Raw genomic sequence first — 20512 nt, 5'->3', positions numbered from 1 at the left:
CCAGAAAGAGACAGGAAGGTCAATTTCAGATACCCCCCCCCCCCAGCCCCGCCTCTTCCCTCTCCACCGCCCCCCCTCCAGCCAGCTCAGCTTCCTCTCTGTGAAGAAGCACTTTCACTTCCTGTTCCTTCAGGCCTCCCCTCGGAGAACAGGTAGGGGCCCCCAGGGACCCAGCAGCTGGCATTATTATCTCCCCCTCCTCCCCCCGCCCCGTGCCTCCTTTGGTATTAAACAGCTCCCCATCCTGCTCTGCCCAGCACCAACCACCTCCTCCTCCCCGTCTCATGGGACCCAGGTGAGCATCTGCCTCCTTCCCCCACCCCTCTTGCCTGCTCCTCCCTGGACAGGGCACCTGCTCTGCTTCCCCCTTCCTAACACCCTGGACTTCTGGTCAGCGGGCTGGTTGATTTGTTAAGCTGTTTATTATCCATCTTCTCTACCCACCCCAAGAAGATGGGTGCCCCCTGAGAGCAGGCCTATTCTGTCCCCAGGCCACAGGCACCTATTTCTGGGCCTGTATTCAATATCTGTGGGATGCATGGGTGCCTGGATGCATGGACCCAGGTTTCCTATTCCTGGGAGTGCTACAGGGGAAATGTTCCAAAATGCCCACCTCAACTGGTAACCTCAACTAGTAACACACTCTAGGACTCTGTACCTGGTTAAGAGTTGGGGTTTGCCAGGGTCCGGGTGAGGCCGCGCCCCTGGGTCTGGGAGAGGCCACGCGCCCCTGGGTCCGGGTGAGGCTGGGTCCCGGGTCTGGGTGAGGCTGTGCGCCCCTGGATCCGGGTGAGGCTGGGTCCCGGGTCCGGGTGAGGCCACGCCCCTGGGTCCGGGTGAGGCCACGCGCCCTTAGGTCCGGTGAGGCCGCGCGCCCCTGGGTCTGGGTAAGGCTGGATCCCAGGACTGGGTGAGGCCGCGCACACTTGGGTCCGGGTGAGGCCACGTGCCCCGGGGCCTGGGTGATGCTGGGTCCCAGGTCCGGGTGAGGTCGCGCGCCCCTGAGTCCGGGTGAAGCCACACCCCTGGGTCCGGGCGAGACCAAACCAGAGGGAGTCGGACCTGCATTACCACCATTTATCCACCATCCAGAGCTGAAAAGTCAGTGCCGACATGTACACATAAGGAACTGGTGGACATTGAAATTGGGTCTCAAAAGAACTGTTGGTCCAGAAAGAAACTTACTACTGACTGATTCATTTGCCTGTCAGCATAACTATTATTGCTCACACATTCGATTCTTATATTTCTAGTAACACATGATCTCACTCATATAGGGAAAATGATGAACAACATAGACTGATGAACAAGAACAGACCCAGAAACAGGGAGGCATCGATCGGACTGTCGGGCCTCGGAGGGAGGGTGGGGGAGGGTGGGGGTAGGGGGGAGAGATCAACCAGGGGACTTGTGTGCATGCATGTGAGCCTAGCCAATGGTTGGGGACAGCAGGGGGGTGGGGGCATCCGTGGGGAGGGGTGGGGGATGGGAGTGGGGGGATGAGGACGAATGTGTGACACCTTAATCAGTAAAGAAATTTAAAAAAAAAGTTGGGGTTCGATGGACAGATAGAGGGATGGCTATGTGAGAAAGCAAAGATTAAAATAATGGTAGAAAAAAAAAAAATAAATAATGGTAGAATCTAGGTAGTGGGCATATGGGAGTTCCCTATAAATTCTTTTCCATATTTTTTGTTTTTTTTTTAATGTTTGAAGTTTTTCATTAAAAAAATAATAATGGGGCAATATTTGAGGGCCCCTCTGTGGTCTGGGTAGGGAGGAGGAGGGGAAATTGTATAACTGTTGTCTCATGGAGCCTACTAAGCACTGGGTTTTGGCTAGGCTTGTTACTCAGCTGGTCCACATTCACACGGCTGCACTAGATATTAAAACCTGAAATATTTCCCTACCATTTGGTAAATGCTTGTCATTTTGAGTCCTCTCCCTATCCCCCCACCCCAAGACACACTGACCTTCCTCCTGGCATGCCTAGAGCACACCACCACCCAGTGGTGAAAGAACTCACACCTGGCACAGCAAGAAGCCTTAGGTCCATTCGGATTGGTCAGGGTCTCTGCCACGTTGGTTGTAAATATTATGAACATAACCCCTGAACTAGAGCAGCCTTATCTTCCTCCCTGCCAGAGGCCAGGCCATGGCTTGCTGGCCTCCCACATCCTGAGGATGGCCCAGCCAGAGGACCAAGCCTTGGCAGGCCCCACCAATGGGGAGAGGTGAGCACTGCTGGGCCTGGGGTATCCATCTCCTGCCCCTGGATTCAGAAACCCCTTCCATCCAATTGGTGTCCCCCGCAGGACCCCTCACCCCATCTCTGACCCCTCACCCCTAGGCTTTCCTTTCCTACCTTTGATCCCACCTGGGTCCAACTGCCCATCTCTGACCCCTGGTTTCCTGGACCCTGCACTTCCCAGACTGGTCCCATCACAGGAGAATGGGGCAGGAGAGACCTGCTTAGGGGTTCTCAGGGCCCCAGAGCCCCTTCTTCGGCTGCAGAGGACCTGGGGAGTGTGGCAGATCCCAGAGCTGGATCCCCAGGCTGCAGAAGCCCTTTTGGAGCTGTGGCCACCCGGGGTGAGTACTTATAGCTGGAGACCCTTTCTGACCCTCTCAGAACACCGTGGATCAGTTAGGACTCCGCTAGTTGCTAGTGACATACACAAACAGGCCAAACAAAAAAGGCTACTTATTGATTCAAATGACTGAAAACCCCAGAATCTCAGGAACGCCTGGATCCTGAGTATCAGACAACTTATACAGTTCTCTTCATCCTATTTCTTGGCTTTGCTTTAAACTGTGGGGAGTTCTGAATGTTTTGGGCTATAAGTAACAAATGTTCATTCTATAATAGTTTAAACAAATAGGCATTAATATTTCTTTTTTTAATATATTTTTATTAATTTCAGAGAGGAAGAGAGAGCTAGAAACATCAATGATGAGAGCGAATCATTGATCGGCTGCCTCCTGGACGCCCCACACTGGGGATCGAGCCTGCAACTTGGGCATGTGCCTTGAACTCCTGGTTCATAGGTTGATGCTCAACCACTGAGCCATGCCGGCCAGGCTATTTCTTTTTGTTATTGTTGCAATTTTGTTTTATTAATCTTCACTTGAGGATATTTTTCCATTGATTTTTAGAGAGAGTGAAAGGGAGGGATGGGAAGAGAGAGAGAGAGAGAGAAACATCTATGTGAGAGAGACACATTGGTTGATTGCCTCCTGCACACGCCCCAACCGGGGATCTAACTCACAGCCTAGGTATGCACCCTTGACTTGGAATCGAACCCACGACACTTTGGTGTGTGCACTGATGCTCTAACCAGCCAGGACAGCATTTATCTTTCTAACATAACCAGAAAGGCAACTGCTGGCTCTAGTTCAGCAGCTTAAGTGGCATCAAGGGCGGCGTCTGCAGTTCTCTTGGACTTTCCCATAGTTGCCCAGTGGCTGCCCCGGGTCCAAGCACAGGTGTGTGTTCCAGGCCAGGAGGGAAGAGAGGAAGCACCAGTTGCATCTGTTTCTTTTATCAGCAAAAGCAATAGCCTTTACATTTGATTCAGAATATATGGATGGGGCCCAGCAGTGATATTTCTTAAAGCTCATCTAGGACTTATACAGCCAGAGACGGGAAACGGCTGACTATTATTCATCTTCTATGGCTGTGCATATTAATGCCCTGAACTAAGTTGGGGGTCTGCAAGGAATAGGGGATAGATTTGGATAAGACAACTAATGGGTCTCCCATAGCTTCCTCCTTGAGGGAGCTCTCTCCTTATGGTGTCTGAGATGGCTGTCCCTAGCGCAGCACCACATCGCAACAGATTAGCAACGCCGTTGTAAAAAGAGGCTTCTTGCCCTGGCCAGTGTGACTAAGTCAGTTGGGTGTTGCCAATGCTGGTTTGATTCCAAATTAGGGCACATGCCCAGGTGGCAGGCTGATCCCCAAGTGGGAGGTGGTGTGGGAAGAGGGGTTAATGTTACACTCCCACATCAGTTTCTCTCTCTCTTCCTCTCTCTTCCTCTCTGTAAAAATCAATAAACTATTTAAATAAAAATTAAAAGGCCTCTTCCCAAAGAGCTTCAGCAAAATTCCCGTGGAAGATTCCCATTGGCTGAGCTTGGGTCACATGCCCATCTCTGAACTACTCCCAGTGGTCAGAGAGCACTGTCATCCTATTAGCTAGCTCAGATCATGGACCCACTCTGAGGACTTGTGGGGAGTCAGCCCACCCACACTGACTGAGAAGGAGTGGGGTTCTTTAGAGGAAACTTGGAGTGTGGAGCCCTAAATAAGGGAAATAGATGCTAGGCAGGCAGAAGTAACACATCTGCACAAATCCTCTTCATGCTGACCTTTGTCTCCACCCCACAGAGTTTTCTGGTCACAGGACATGAACCCAGCCAGGTCCTGGTGTTGAGGACAGGACCTTCACCAGGGGAAGTCAACACCTACCAGATCCAGAAGCTTCCTGGAGGTGAGGTGCCTACCCCCGAGTTTATAGTCAACAGCAATAGCAAATTTATCATCAAGAATGGTCAACTTTACTTCCAAAGCATCTCCCAAATCTTCCCAGTCCTCTCTGCCTTCATCACCCTAGTCCAAGCCATCATCACCTTTTTCTCAGACAATCTCAGTAGCCTCCTCTCTGGTATCCCCGTGCCTACCCTTCCCTTCCTGCAATCCATTCTGGGCACAGCAGCCAAAGTAGTATTTCCGTCAATCAGATGTTATACATTTCTGCCTTAAACTCTTAAAGGATATGCAATATCCTAAGTTAAATATTTAAACTCCTCATCATGGCTTATAAGGTGTGTCAGTAGCCAACCTGACCACCTCTCCATCTGCCGCCCTTCATTCACTCTGCCCCAGCCACACTGAACTCTTCTCTGCTCCTTGAGCACGCCTAGCCTCAGGGCCTTTGCATTTGTTTGCCCCAAATTAATGCTCTTCCTTGAAAGATGGATTTAGTTTCCATCCTTCAGCCCTCTGTGGAAATGTAACCTTCCTTGACCACCACAGTTAAGATAGCCCTAGTAATTGTCAATTACTCTATTTTGTTTATAGCACTCAATACAATATACTTCACTTGCCTTTATTTTTCTACTCATTTATTTTCTGTCTTCCTCTACTGAAAGGTAAGCCATAGGAAGGCAGTGATTATGTCTGCTTTTTGACAACTGTATCTCCAGTATTTGGGAATGAAGAGGTGTTCAATACATACTTATATGTCTAATGAATCAATATTTGGTGGCATAAGTGGGATGCAAGCCTAAAGACACAGGAAAATATGGGGACTCCAAGGAGCAGAAATTCCCCTGCTCTGAAGGTTCTTGGGGGTTCAGGGCTTGGAAAGAGAGAGTCCCAGAGAAGAGGAGGCTGCCACCCCTCATGTTTTCTAACTTGTCCCTCCTGGCCCCCTCCCCTAGGTGTGTCTCTGGAATCCTCTCACCTCTGCATGCCAGACCTTCCCCATCTCCTGGCCTTCCTGTCAGCCAGCAGGTACAAGTCCCATCAAAAGGGCTGAGGGGGATCCTTCCCTAAGACACCTTACCCACATTGTAGCTCCTACTTTTCTTTCCTCAGGGATGTTTTGCCCAGAACACTGCTCTTGCCCCCTCCCACTCTAGGGTCTGGGGAACAACACACAGGTGAGGCATGGTTCTCTACGGGAGGGAGAGACCAACTTTCTGCCTACTTGGTCCCGGAAAATGGCACTTGGCAGACCAACTACTAGGTTTGAGGGAGGGTAAGGAAGGGCGTCTGAGAGAGCTGGAGGTGGGACTCCTGGGCCTGAATGAGGATGAGCCAAGGCCCAAACCACAGCTCTTTCAGTAATAAGGCTGGGAACTAAGTCTCCTGGTGCACTGAAGGGTCCAGGGCAGGCCCTTTGACATCTGGGACACCTCACTTCTGCTGGCCGTCAGATACTCTGCAGAATGGCAGTGTCCAACTCAACACCTCAGAGAGGATGATCTCTGTGGTGAACAAGCTCTACCTGGAGACCCACAGAGGGCAAGGGATGCTATCGCCCCCAGAGACAGCTCCAGAAACGACCCAGAGAAGTGATCCAGGTGAGCTGGGCAGGGCGCGGGGTCCTGGAGATGAGGAAGCTGCTGCTGCTGTTCCGTGGGACCAGCCCTGTTTTCACATGCAGCCCCCAGGAACAGCGCCCCTCATCGGGTCTCTTGGGTGGAAGGCCCGCTCAGCCCAGAAGCACACCCTCCTGGGCCAGCTCTGGCCAGCCTCGGGGAGGAGGAGGAGGAGGACGACGACCAAGAGGAAGAAGGACCTGAGGATGTGCTTACTAGTCATGTCCAGGCTCTGGCCAGGGCCCGGAGCAGCTATGTGGCCAAGCAGTTCCGAGGCCTTCAGGCACGCCTCACATCAGAGGCTGAGGGCCCCCACAGGCCTGGGGACCCCGCCACGGAGCTGCTCCAGGATGTGCGGCACCTCCTTACTGACCTCCAGGATCACTTAGCAACGGACCCCAATGTCAGGGCTATCTTTGGAAGCAGAGGGCCTGGGGTCCCCCAGAAGAACAAGGAGGATCTTGGTAATAGGAGGACTGGGAGGGAATTTATAGCCACTCCCTGAGCCCACATCGTTCATATATGGGCCATCCCTTGGCCCTACATAAGTGTTCACACCCAAGTTCTTCCTCTCTATCCCTGTGCAACCTGCTTCCTTTTCCACGCACGCGCCCTTTCCTATGGGTAGTGCCACCTATTCTCCATCTCACACAGGTGTGACAGCCATGATTCCCTCTCCCACATGCGTGTTCACACCCAGCCTTCCTGTTCCACCTGTGTTCATACCCACGTCTACACTTGTGGGTGGCAGAAGTTAGGGAGGGGTGGCGGTAGGCCAGGGTGGGTGGGTGGAGCGAGCGGGTTGGTGTGGGTCAGCTCCTCTTCCCTCACTCCGCCCCTCGCAGGCCCCGCGGTGGAGGCGGCCTTGTGCCGGGCAGTCCTGGCGCCACTGAAGCCGGCCTTGTGGACACGACTCCACACGCTCAGAGCCCCAGAGCTGAGGCGACTGCGGAGGCAACAAATAGCCTTGCGGGCGGGGGCGGGGCCTCCCGGAGCTCAGGGGGCGGGCCCCTGTCCCTCAGGCCCCGCCCCCACCCTGCGGAACCGCATCCACTCACGCCTCCAGCACCTCCACGCGGCCTATGCCCCACGCCGCAAGGTGGCGCTGCTGCTGGCGATGTGCAGTGACATCTACGAGGGCCTGGCTTCGGGCAAGAAACAAGGTAAAGGAGGAGGAGTCTGCGTCTCCCTGGATGTGGGCCGCCCCTGAGGGTTGTAGGAGCCATTTAGGAGGTGCCTGTGTGCACGTCCAGGGGCGAGGTGGCATGCTCTATGGGAGGTGTCTATGCAGGCCTGGAGATCGGGTAAGAGGCGTTTACACCCCAAGCAAGGTGAGGGGCGGCCAGCGCTCGCTGTCCTGGGGATCGGATGCAAGGGGCCTGCACATCCCCGTCCAGCTCAGAGCCTGCGCTTGGCGTCCCCAGAGCCCCTGGGCGCCGACGCCTTCCTGCCGGCGCTGACTGAGGAGCTTATCTGGAGTCCGGACATCGGGGAGACACAGCTGGACGTGGAGTTTCTTATGGAGCTCCTGGATCCTGAAGAGCTACTGGGAGAAGGTGAGCCCCCATCCCCAGACGTCAGGACCCAACAGGGGAGGGGCACCCCAAACAGCCTCACCCTGCAACAGGAGGAAAGGCTGGCAAACGGCAGGGGCCTTCGGGCCACCAGGAAAGCCGGGAGAGCTGCACCAACCCCTTCTTCTTGCCCCCAGTTGGTTACTACCTGACCACGTGGTTTGGGGCCCTGCACCACATAGCCCACTATCAGCCCGAAGCTGGACGCGCGCCCCAGGAGCTCAGTTCCGAGGCCAGTGCCTCTCTGTGCCAGTGGCATCGCAGGCGAACGCTGCAGGGGCAGGGCCACTCCAGAGCCCAGGTGACCGCTGGGTTGGACTGTGGGTAGAGGGGAGGACTGGCCCAATTGCCTTTCTGATCCAGGTTCCTGCCTGTCCCCTCAGCCTGATCTGCCCTTTGAGGAACCCTGGGAAATACAGACTGTGCCAAGAGACCGATGATGAGAAGGGATCTCAAACCTTTCTGCTCTTCAAGCAAGATGCAGAGTCACCTGTTGTTTAGGAGCAGCAAGGAAGAGGAGGTCCCAGGAAAAGGGAAGAGCCTACCTTGGGGCTCTGCATTGGCTGTTCCTGCGTCCTGGAATGCCCTTCCCTAATATCCTCACTGTTCCTTCCCTCCCTTCCTTCAGCTCTTGAGGAGGCAGATTTCACAGTCTCAGTGAGGTTCCCTCAGACACAACTGTCTGCAACTATAACTCCTCTCCCTTGACCTCCCTGTGGAAGGCAGAATAGGCACCCCCCCTCCAATGTCCTCTTCCTGTTCCCCTGGATCTGTGACTATGTTACTTTCCATGGTAAAATAGATGTTATGTTATAGATGCGATTAAAGATGTTAAGGTGGCAAGTTATCCTGGAATCTAGTGGGTCCAATATAATCACATGGGTCCTTATAAGAGGGAGGCAGGAGGTTCAGAGTCCGAGGAAGAGATGCGATGATGCAAGCAGAGGTTGGAGTGAAGGCCAGGAGCTGAAGAAGGCAGGCACCCTCTAGAAGTTGAAAAAGACCAAGAGTGGATGTTCCCCTGGAACCTCCAGCAGAAACTCAGCCTTTGATTTTAGACCCGTAAGCTCTATTTTGGACTTCTGACCTTCAGAACTGCAAGATAATAAATTGGTGTGGATTTTGTTAAGCCACTAAGTTTGTGGTAATTTGCTACAGCATCCGCAGGAAACTAATACATCCTATCCTGATCTGGAATCAAACCATGACCTCCTGGTTCATAGGTCCACGCTCAACCACTGGGTTGCCGGCTCGATCCCCAGTAGGGGGCATGCAGGAGACAGCCGATCAATGATTCTCTCATCATTGATGTTTCTGTCTCTCTCTCCCTCTCCCTTCCTCTCTGAAATCAATAAAAAATATATATATATATATATTTTTTTTTTTTAAAGGGAAGGTAAATGGGAGGCAGTCAGATTCTATATGTCTTTGTTAAAAAGTATTCTGGATCTTTTCTAATTTTTGAGCCACCATGATTTGAGTCTTTTTGTCTTAACTTTTGGGGTTTTTTTTTACATCTAATATAACATTTACATACCAGGAACAAAAGTAACAATAGGCCTGGTCACCCCTAACTGCCCTCCCCTGCAGGCCTGGTCACCCCTAACTGCCTTCCCCTGCAGGCCTGGTCACCCCTAACTGCCCTTCCCTGCAGGCCCGATTGCCCCCAACTTCCCTCCTCTGCCAACCTGGTCACCCCTAACTGTCCTCCCCTGCAGGCTTGATCGCCTCCAACTGCCCTCCCCTGCTGGCCATCTTGGAACACCCAATCGGAAAAGCAAAAAGAAAAAATAATCCAAAAATATGAAGATAGTGTAAGGAACCTCTGGGACAACTTCAAGGGTAGCAACATCCGAATTATGGGGGTGCCAGAAGAGAGAGAGCAAGATATTAAAAACCTATTTGAAGAAATAATGACAGTAAACTTCCCCTACCTGGTGAAAGAAATAGACTTACAAGTCCAAGAAGCACAGAGAACCTCAAACAAATGGAATCCAAAGAGGACTACACCAAGACACAGCTTGGGTGGGGCAGGGTCTCATGGAATTAACAGGGCAGAGCAAACAGCAATGGCTTCCCATCAGCCCTGCCCTAAGAGGCCCCCAGGCCTCAGTGTCCCTCGGTAATCGCTGCAAGCACCTCTGAGAGAAAGCCGCTCTCAAGTTCTGCCCTCTGCTAGACAGTCCAGTTTCTCCCGCTATGAGTCTGGGTCACCAGAGTCTCACCTGGAACTGGAGTTCAGAGCAGTTGGGAGCTTGTGTCTCCCTCCTGATTGAAAAAGCCAGCCGTGCCGAAACCGGTTTGGCTCAGTGGATAGAGCGTCAGCCTGCGGACTGAGGGGTTCCAGGTTCGATTCCAGTCAAGGGCATGTACATTGGTTGCGGGCACATCCCCGGTAGGGGGTATGCAGGAGGCAGCTGGTCGATGTTTCTCTCTCATCGATGTTTCTAGCTCTCTATCCCTCTCCCTTCCTCTCTGTAAAAAAATCAATAAAATATATTTTAAAAAAAGAAAAAAAAAGAAAAAGCCAGCCGTGTTCTCAGTTTCCAGCCCTTTCCAAGCGTGTGCCTCCGTACCTCTGCACTTTACTTCCGCAGCTCCTCTGAGTCTCAGTGTGCTTTTCTCTTCCCTTCTAGTTGTAGAATTTCCACTTAGCCAGACTTCCTGTGGTTCTGGATGATGTCCGTTTTGTCTTTTAGTTGTAGTTTTGAAGTGGTTGTGCGAGGCAGCAAGTTCAGTTATTTACCTATGCCGCCATCTTGGTTTCCAGCTTCAGAATACTTCTGAGATAGTCTCTAAACTTTCTTATTAATTGCCATGTTGGGGGGAAGAATTTTTTCTATGCTTCTCCTTAGAAGCTTCTAATTTCCAAATCAAAATATGCTTCCAATATAGTCATTCAGTTTAATTTTAGAACTGGTATTTTTCTAATTTCTGAATGCAAAATATTAATGTAGGTACCCAAAGACAACTGCATTTTGGCCATGCTTAAGTTGATATTTTCTAATTAAATCTTCCCGTTTCTGTAAAGCACTTGTAAGTAAAGACTTCCTATCAGGAGTGTTAAATGAGGGCTGGGGTTTGGGAGTTTATGGCCTTGGAGGCACAATTACCCTGTGTTATTTATTTGTTTTTGGATATCTGTAGTCGGAGCAAATTTTCTAAACATGCTATGTAGTGGTCAAGTGTGGCCTGTTTCTCTCCCGGCTGTCTAAAACAACCAGAAGGGTTCAGGGCCGGGCAGACAAAGCCTTAAGGTGGCCCCTGGATGAGCCATTTAGTTCATTACAGTTGCGTTTGGGACTTCCCTATGGAGCTCCTGCATTTCTGACACCTCCACAAAGATTCTTAGTCACCTAAGAATAACCAAGAATCAGACTGGAGGGAGGATATGCCCCTTTATCTTTGGAACTGAAAGAGTTCAGCTCTCGCCCTCACCGGCTTGGCTCAGTGGATAGAGCGTGGGCCTGCGGACTGAAGGGTCCCAGGTTCAATTCTGGTCAGGGGCATGTACCTTGGTTGCGGCCACATCCCCAGTAGGGAGGCAGCTGATGTTTCTCTCTCATCCACGTTTCTGGCTCTCTATCCCTCCCCCTTCCTCACTGTAAAAAATCAATAAAATATACTTAAAAAAAAAAAAAAGAGTTCAGCTCTCATTTATACCATAAAGTTTTTTTTGCTCAGACTCTCAGAAAGCAATTGCAATTGAAAAGCCAAAATCAAAACCAGCCACTCATTTTTCCCCCCTACAATCCTGTCTTAGCCTGCATTCTTTCAACCCTTAACCTTAGTTCCACCTCGAGGATTTTAAGGCACAGCTCAAATAAAGTCAGACCCTCTACCAAATGCAAGAGAAGGTCCTGGATCCAAGAGACAACTCACCCCAGTTCACCCAATGGGCAGGGAACCAGCGGGCTCAATGGGCCCTTTGCTGGATCCTAGAACCAAGTCCGGGTCTGCTGGAAGGTCCTGGGTGAGCTTCTTTGGAATCCTGCCACAACTATGCCAAGTAATGTTAATGTAAAAACATTCAAATCTGTAAAGAATTTTTGTGAGTTTATTTGAGCCAAACTGTCCACAATTTCGGGAAGCAGAATCTCAATGGATTAGGATAATGCTCTGGAGAATGGAAGTTTTTCCTCTATTTTTATACACTGCAATCAAAGGAGGAGATGTAGGTAGGTTACATGAAATCCATTGGTGATAGATTAGAGAGGCGGGAGAGAGAAAAGTGAGGAAACCTCTGGGACTGGATAAAAAGTAAAATGATGGACACATACTTCTTTTACTTAGGTGGGTGCAGGATAGTTAACAGTCAACAATTCACATGATAACAATAACAATGAATGAACCCAGGTGCATTTGGTTGTGCCCTGAGGGGTCCAGAAAAAGGGAAGTTACAAGTTACCCTGATTATTTCTTTTCTTTTTTTTTTAATATATTTTATTGCTTTTTTACAGAGAGGAAGGGAGAAGGACAGAGAGCCAGAAACATCGATGAGAGAGAAACATCGACCAGCCGCCTCCCGCACACCCCCCACCAGGGATGTGCCTGCAACCAAGGTACATGCCCCCGACCGGAATCAAACCCAGGACCCCTCAGTCCGCAGGCCGACGCTCCATCCACTGAGCCAAACCGGTTTCGGCTCTTTTTTTTTTTTTTTTAAATATATTTTTATTGATTTCAGAGAGGAAGGAAAGGAGAGAGAGAGAGAGAAACGTCAATGATGAGAGAGAATCATTGATTGGCTGCCTCCTGCATGTCCCCCACTGGGGATCAAGCCCAAAACTCAGGCATGTACACTTGACGGGAATCGAACCTGGGGCCCTTCAGTCTGTAGGCAGATGCTCTATCCACTGAGCCAAACCGGCTAGGGCCTGACATTTCAATTATATGTTATCATAGATGCAAAAAAGATAATAGGCTCAGTTAAGGTAAAGAGTGACTTTGTCAAGGAAGATACCAGCCTAGGACGTGACTACCCACTATAATTGCTTTTAGTTAAAGTTTAATTTCAGATCATCCTTTGTGGTTACTTTAGTACCATAAAGGTCTTTGAGTTTGCAAGACTGCCATGCAGGCCTTCCCTGAGCTTGTCAGGTTAGCACGTGGCCCCACACTTTGTCAGGTTAGCACTTTCGTCCACACTTCAGCACACCTCAGTTTGGACTAATTACATTTCAAGTGCTCAATAGCCATACAGGGCTTGTAGCTACCATATTGGACAGTGCAGCCTTAGTATTGTCAGCTCCAGGAGACTAGGGATCTCTGTTTTGTTCATAGCTGTGTCCTCAGTGCCTAACAGATGCCTGGCACACAGTAGGTGTTCAGTAAATGATTGTTGAATGATTTCAGTGAACAAAGTTTCTGTGGTAGGCTGTCTTTGAAAAGATACAGTTTGTTTTCCAGGAGACAGTCAGGTAGGTGTACTAAGGAGGTGTCTTATCTGTATTTTCTCAATCCTGTAAAACAAGTTTAGAATGAAAGTTATAGTCCTAACCAGTTTGGCTCAGTGGATAGAGCGTCGGCCTGCGGACTGAAGGGTCCTGGGTTCGATTCCTGGTCAAGGGCATGTACCTTGATTGCGGGCACATCCCCAGTAGGAGGTGTGCAGGAGGCGTCTGACCAATGATTCTCTCTCATTGATGTTTCTAACTCTCTATCCCTCTCCCTTCCTCTCTGTAAAAATCAATAAAATGTATTTTTTAAAAAAACACAGAAAGTTATAAAGAGTTCAAAAGGGAGAGGCCTATCTGATGGGGAGGGGAAAGGAGGGGGGAGAAGAGGAAAGGAGGAGGAATTCTTGCTAAGGACCCTGAAGCTGTTAAAACAGCAAGGAGGAGGGGGATGGAAGAATGCAACCTTGAGTGTAGCCTTATCTTATCCTGCAAGTTGAACAGAGGAGTTGTTTGAATCAGAAGTTCCAACAATCGTGGAGTTTAATTACCACTGCTTCTCACAAATTGTGGAAAAAAACATAATAAAAGGAGAGAGGCCTGTTTTCTGTCCTCACAATCACTAATCATTAGGGAAATGCAAATACAAATACAATGGGCCACCTTTATTTATTCTCTGGGTACTAGTTAATGCTTTGTGGCTTGCATGCCTGTCGGAGGAGGTCCTGGAGAGGATGTGACCACCAGTTGACCCTTGAGCTGGACCTGGGCAATCAGAAGTTCCTCATCCCCTCCCCTGTCCTTGGAATGTACTTCTGCCCATTGTTCCCATAGTGGGAGCCATTCTAAGGACAAAGCCTTGAGCGAGAAAGGCGATGTTGGAGCCATCTGGATAGTACATGTGACTGAGCCCAGTTAAGGCCGCTATGTAACCTTTTAAGATCCTGACATGGGGGTACAGAGATCTACTCATCTTGCAGCAGCCCAAGACAAGCCTCAAAAGTTCCCTTACTTAGTCAACCTGCCACCTACCGATCTGAAGCGGTCTGCCTCTTTCTTGGGTCTCTCCCTGCCCTCTGTGTATAGGAGCCAGTTTGTGAGCCAACAAGGCCACAACCTTGGTGAAACGTGAAAATTGAACTCGAACGCCCTGAAATTCCGGGTTCTTATCTCGATGGTTTCGAAGACTGAAGCCACAGATGAAAGGTGATAGATGAAAAGTACAGAAACTTTATTGCAAGCATAAACTTTATTGCAAGCAGACACTACCTCTAAAACCTAATTCTAAATTCTAAGCCTGAGACACTGCCCCTCCTGGACAGACAGAGGGCCCCTGAGAAGGGTGACCACTGCTTCTTTATCTTGAGGCGTTAGATAGGCTGCAGTTCTTTGTCTGAACCTGACCCTTTCTTATCGGTCATTTTGCTACATAGAGTTAGTTTTCAAAGCTCAAAGCCCACGTGGTGTCCCCACCTCTCCCTCTTATCTTGTTGGCTGGAGTCATGGTTGATTAATTTTATAGCTCTCTCAGTTGTGTTGGCAGAGAAGACCTTATCTTATAGCCCTCCCAGCTACTCAGGTCAGGGCTACTTTTGGCCTAACTTAAGGTCACTTTAATGGCTCAGGCCCGATATACCTTTTGGTTTATGGCTGTCTTTTATTGCACAGGCCAGATATGTTTCTATTTGCCTATTCCATTTCTCTACTCTCTGTACAAGTAAGATAAACACCCTGGCATCTTCAAGTCTCCATTTTGTATTCCTTCCCCCATAGACCCCTTTTTATTTCTAAAACTTTCTAAACCTGCCAAATTAAACTAGCTAGCTACCGCTTTCATTAGGAGGTAAAGATTGCATTGCCAGCGTCCTTTTTACAGAGTAAGATTGACAGGAAGAGGACTTGCCCAAGGCTACACAGCTAGAAAATGGCAAAGTCAGATTTGGGATCCAGGCCATCTGTCTTCTGAGCCATGTGTGCTCCCAGCCTCTGTATGCTGAGAGAGGATCTAAACCAAACCTTAGCTCCCAAGGGGGGGAGTTTTATGTGCCTTGTTCACTGTGCCTGGAACAGGGCCTGGCAGAATAGTGCCCAATAAATAATTTTTTAATGAAAGGATGAATGACTTTAAAGCCTATTTGTTCAACTAGTTTATCCTAATATATAAAAAGCCAGGGGCCATCACAACTAAAATGACGGACGACTGAACACAGGCTGCGTGGGGCGACAAGGCTGGCAGGGAGGTTAGTGAGGAACAACCCAATGACTGAACAGCTGGCCACGTGGGGTGACCAGGCCGGCAGGGGAGTTAGAAGAGGGACGACCGAACGACTGAACAGCAGGCTGCATGGGTGACCAGGCCAGTGGGGGCAGCAGTTGGGGGCGACCAGGCCGATGGGGGGGGGGGGCAGTTGGTGGCTAACAGGCCGGCAGGGGGGGCAGTTAGGGGTGATCAGGCTGGTAGGGGGGGCAGTTAGGGGCGATCAGGCAGGCAGGTAGGTGAGCCATTAGGAGCCAGCGGTCCTGGATTGTGAGAGGGATGTCCGGCAGTCGGACATCCCGTGAGGGGTCCTGGATTGGAGAGGGTGCAGGCTGGGCTGAGGGGACCCCAATCCCTGCACAAATTTCGTGCACTGGGCCTCTAGTTATTAAATTACACCAAGGTACAACTACTTTGGAAAATAGCTTGGCAGTTTCTTACAACATTAAATATAGAGGGTCCCCCCAAAATGTATACACACACTTTGAATACTTATAAAGGGAGTGTTTATTAAATTACATATCATTTTCAAAATTGAGCTATCACCTGTTAGTGTATACATTTTTGGGGGACAACCTATATATGCTTACCATATGATCCGGGCATTCCACTCCTAGGTATATATACTGGAGAAAATAAATGTCCAGCCTTAGCCAGTTTGGCTCAGTGGATAGAGCGTCAGCCTGCGGACTAAAAGGTCCCAGGTTCAATTCTGGCCAAGGGCACATGCCCCGGTTGCGGGCTCGATCCCCGCCAATAGGGGGCATGCAGGAGGCAGCCAATCAATGATTCTCTCTCATCATTGATGTTTCTATCTATTTCTCTCCCTTCCTCTCTGAAATCAATAAAAAAAATTTTTAAATAATAAATGTCCACTTAAAGACTTATACACCAATGTTCATATCACCTTTATTTATAATTGCCAGAACTAGGAACAATCCAAATGTCCATTTGTGGGTGACTCAGTAAACAATTTGCAGTGATTTAAACAAGCTATTCCATGCAAAGGAATAGTACCCAGAAATAAAAAGAATGAATTCTTGTTCAACATGTATGGATCTCAAAATAATTATGGTGAATGAAAAAAGGCAGACATGAAAATACATGCTTTATAATTTCATTCTATTTTTTAAAAAATATATTTTTATTGATTTCAGAGAGGAAGGGAGGAGAGAGAAATGTCAGTTGCCTCCTGCATGCCTCCTACTGGGGATCGAGCCCGCAACCCAAGTATGTGCCCTTGACCAGAATCAAACCTGGGACCCTTCAGTCCGCAGGCCAACACTCCATCCACTGAGCCAAACCAGCCAGGGCATTCATTCTAGATAATGAAAACTAACCTACAGTGACAGGAATCAGATCAGTGGTTGTCTGCGGATGTATGTGGAAGGACAAAGGATGGAGGCATGAGGCGACTTAGGGATGATGAATACTTTCATTGTCTTATGGTCATTACCTTGATTGTGGTGGTGGTTTCACAGGTTTATTCATAAGTAAAAATTCATCAACTTGTATTCTTTAAATATGTGTGGTTTCTTATGTCAGTCATACCTCAATGATGCTGGAGGGCGGGGAAAGTGTCAACTGTATAATGAAGCTGAGTTTTCCTTTACTGTCTAGCTTTACTCAGTGGCCCCTGAGGGTATCTGAATTTTCAATCTGAGATCCAACGGACCATGAAGCTGTTTCTCCGTGGAGCACTGAAGAGGCAAAAGAAAGGGAAGAAAGGAAAGGAAGGAAAAGAAGGGAGGGAGGGAGGGAGGGAGGGAGGGAGGGAGGGAGGGAGGGAGGGAGGGAGGGAGAAAGGATAGGGAAGGAAGAAAGGAAAGAAGTAAGGAAGGAAAAAAAAAGAGAAAAGGAAAGAAGGGGGGAGAGGGAGGGAGAGAAGGAAAGAAAGCTGGCCTAGTCCCGCTTTCAGACTTGTCACATTTCTCTCCCGAGACCCTGAGCCCACAGGGAACCAATTCTTGAATAGGGGAAGGGAAAAGTTAGAATATGCATAGGGAAAAAGCAGCTCAACAGATTGAGAACAGGACTGGCTCCCCCAGTCACAGGTAGGAAGGCGGGGAGGGTGTGGAACATGCAGGAGGGTGGGTGTGGTGGAAGGTGGCTATGGTTCTCAGGAAAGAAGGCCACTGCTGAGAATGAGGATGAGGAAGGAGCTGCTGGGGGTTTGAGGAGGGCTGATATTGTCATCTGGGAGAGTCGAGAGACCAGGGACATTGGTGGATTTGCTGGGCAGCATTGTGGGTCCTCCAAGTCAGTGGGCATGAATTTAGTGAGACCAGTTAACATGGGTGCATATTTTTCTCCATCCACATTCCCCTGCAGAGATTCAAACATGCCATAGGCGGAGGATTGTGGTTTTGCTGGATGAGTAGAATGCAGAGGGGTGTGTAGAGAGTGTGTGTAAGGGGTAATTATAATAGTTGGTCAAGGAATTTAATCTGGGTGCACTCTCTCCCCTTTCCTTTCCCTTCCTTCCCCCATAGGCATGCATCTCCTAAACCAGTGGTCGGCAAACTCATTAGTCAACAGAGCCAAATATCAACAGTACAACGACTGAAATTTCTCTTGAGAGCCAAATTTTTTAAACTTAAACTTCTTCTAACGCCACTTCTTCAAAATAGACTCGCCCAGGCCGTGGTATTTTGTGGAAGAGCCACACTCAAGGGGCCAAAGAGGCGCATGTGGCTCGCGAGCCGCAGTTTGCCGATCACTGTCCTAAACTATAAGGGACCCCATGCAACCAGGGGAGCTAAGCTAACCCCCTGAACCTGTCTCCAAGGCCCACTTTCCTCTGACTCTCCGTGAGGTGACAGCAGCCCCACCGTGGCTCACTTCTTTCCCATGAGGTTTCTAGGGAGCCACAGCAGAGCACTGCCTGGTCTCTGTCCTGTTGCTTCTTCTATCCTAGGCCCTTCCTTGTTTCACTGTCCCCAGCTTTAATAAATGTACTGTCAAAATAAAAATAAAAAAGGAATTTAATCTGATGACAATGAGGGGTCTTAGGGATTGTGGAAAGATTGTAGAGCCAATGGATTTTTGGAGTTCAGCTTCTGAAAGGAATGAACTAGAAAGACAGGTGACAGGTAGAGGGCAAGATGCATGAAATTAAGGTTCTGAAGGGGCTGTAGTGATTGAGATAAGGTCTAGGTGAGACCATCGAAGGGAAGAGCCGGGGGGAGGACAGATCACTGGAGGAGAGGCCAGGATTTCTGAGGATCACACCTGGAAATGAAAATCACCAGGAATGAGGACAGGAGCAGCATGAGGTCAGTGAGCTGGGAGCTAAATTCATGGAGAAGTGAGGAGTAGGGATCATTTTCAACTGATGACTAGATAAACGAAATTCGGCATATCCACACAGTGGAATAGTATTTGGCTGCCAAAAGGAACGAAGTGCCCAGCCAGCGTGGCTCAGTGGTTGAGCATCGACCTATGAACCAGGAGGTCACGGTTCGATTCCCAGTCAGGGCATATGCCCAGGTTGCAGGCTGGATCCCCAATGTGGGGCATACAGAAGGCAGCCGATCAATGATTCTCTCTCATCATTGATGTTTCTATCTCTCTCTCCCTCTCCCTCTCAGAAATCAATAAAAAAATAATTAAAAACATTTAAAAAAGGAATGAAGTACATCCTTGTTTCAAGGGTGAACCTTGAAAACAATGCTAAGTAAAGGAATCCAGACACAACAGGTCAAATATTGTATTGATTCCACTTATATGAAATGACCAGAACAGGCAAATCCATAGAGACAGAAAGTAGGTTGCTAGGGGTTGAAGAGAGGTGACTACTAATATGTATGGAGTTTCTTTGCGGGGGGAGGGGGGGTGATGAAAATGTTCTGAAATTAGACAATGGTGATGGTTGCACAACTTTGCGAATATATTAGACAGTCTGCTTTCAACACAGATCCACAACCTGCCCGTGTTAACCCCTCCATGGTCCCCAGCCTGATCCCACCCACCTTCTTCTTCAGCCTGTTCCATTGAATAGGCCTCCTGTTTTCCCGCTCCCACCCCACATCCCAGTGGTTCCCACAGCCACATCATGCAGCCACAGGACCCTGTGAATAGTGGGGCCCTATCAGGGCCCTTCCTTGCTCAGAACGCTTCTGTGGAACCACCTCAAAGTCTAAGTCCTCCCCGTGGACCATGACACCCTCACAGACTGCCCCTTCCCCCTCTCTCTGACATCATGGCTTACCATTTGCCCCTCGTTCACTCTCACTCCAGCCACAACGGCCTCTACCAATTCCTGGAACACATCAGGCACATTTCCACCTCAGGACCTTTGCACTGGCTGTACTCTCAGCTTGGCCTGCTCTTCTGCTACCCACATGACTTCCTCTCCCCACTCCTGCAGGTCTTTGCTAAGAGGCTTCTCCTGAATACCCTTTTGGTCATAGCCAACTTTTCCCATACACTCCTCATCCTCATTTTCTTTGTGTTGTTGTTGTTATTTTCTTCATGGCAATTATTACCATCTGATACAATTGTTTTTTCCCGGTATCTTGGTCACCATTTATCTCAGGTGCCTCAAATAGTGTTGGCCCAATAAACTTCTGTTGAGTGACCCAGGGTAGATCCTTAGGAGGATTAAAACATATCCACTTCTGGCCCCCAACGAGCCCAGATTCTAGTGAGGAGACACGTTAAATAACTCGAATTTGCACGTGCAATAAGAGCAAAGAGGGAGGTAAATGGGGAGCCATGATTATAACTAGTATGGGGGCTAACTAGGCTGGGGTGGGTCCGGAGGTGACATTTGAGCTAAGTAAGGTGGTCAGATGAGAAGCGAAGATCTGGCAGAGGGAACAGCCAGTGCAAAGTCAGGAATGAAGGAAAGCTAGTGTTTGTGCCACGTCCAGAAAAGTGGAAAGGGTTACACGTGGATTTAGATGGGCCTTTGAGGGTCAGCTTATGCCTCAGGGTATCTACTGGCTTGCAGAAGCCGCCTAGCTGTGGTGAGTTTTCAACTGGTCTTTCCCCTAATAGGTGAACTGGGGGAGTGTGTGGGGGGTAAGCTTCAAGAGTCCTCTCCATTCCAGACTTCCCGGCACTCCCCCAGACCACTCTATGAGGCAGGTGCTATTACCTTCCTTCTGTTGGACGAGGAAAGAGAGGCCCAAAGGCTAGATCCCTTTCTCAAGGCCACAGAACTAGAAAGTGTGG

General features: G+C 49.4%; 1 protein-coding gene across 1 annotated transcript; it reads left to right on the top strand.

Moving 5' to 3' along the window:
• The first annotated feature begins 262 nt into the window (after positions 1-262).
• RINL (Ras and Rab interactor like) lies at positions 263-8189 on the top strand. The gene is made up of 12 exons (XM_008140040.3): positions 263-295; positions 2145-2233; positions 2432-2591; positions 4390-4492; positions 5445-5517; positions 5602-5666; positions 5943-6089; positions 6173-6571; positions 6953-7270; positions 7532-7663; positions 7819-7982; positions 8065-8189. Exons 2-12 carry the CDS (start codon positions 2184-2186, stop codon positions 8119-8121), a joined length of 1668 nt encoding a protein of 555 aa, XP_008138262.2. The 5' UTR covers positions 263-295; positions 2145-2183; the 3' UTR covers positions 8122-8189.
• The last annotated feature ends 12323 nt before the right edge of the window (positions 8190-20512 follow it).

The sequence above is a fragment of the Eptesicus fuscus genome, chromosome 21 (assembly GCF_027574615.1).
Source record: "Eptesicus fuscus isolate TK198812 chromosome 21, DD_ASM_mEF_20220401, whole genome shotgun sequence".
In the NCBI taxonomy this organism is placed as follows: Eukaryota; Metazoa; Chordata; class Mammalia; order Chiroptera; family Vespertilionidae; genus Eptesicus; species Eptesicus fuscus.
Note: the sequence above shows the minus strand (reverse complement) of the source record. Positions and strands in the feature narration are given on the sequence as shown.

Coding starts and splice junctions, on each gene's coding strand:
- RINL (XM_008140040.3), top strand. CDS start 2,184: ATGGCCCAGCCAGAGGACCAAGCCTTGGCAGGCCCCACCAATGGGGAG. Junction 4,493..5,444: donor GATCCAGAAGCTTCCTGGAG/GTGAGGTGCCTA, acceptor CCCCTCCCCTAG/GTGTGTCTCTGGAATCCTCT. Junction 5,667..5,942: donor GTCTGGGGAACAACACACAG/GTGAGGCATGGT, acceptor GCTGGCCGTCAG/ATACTCTGCAGAATGGCAGT.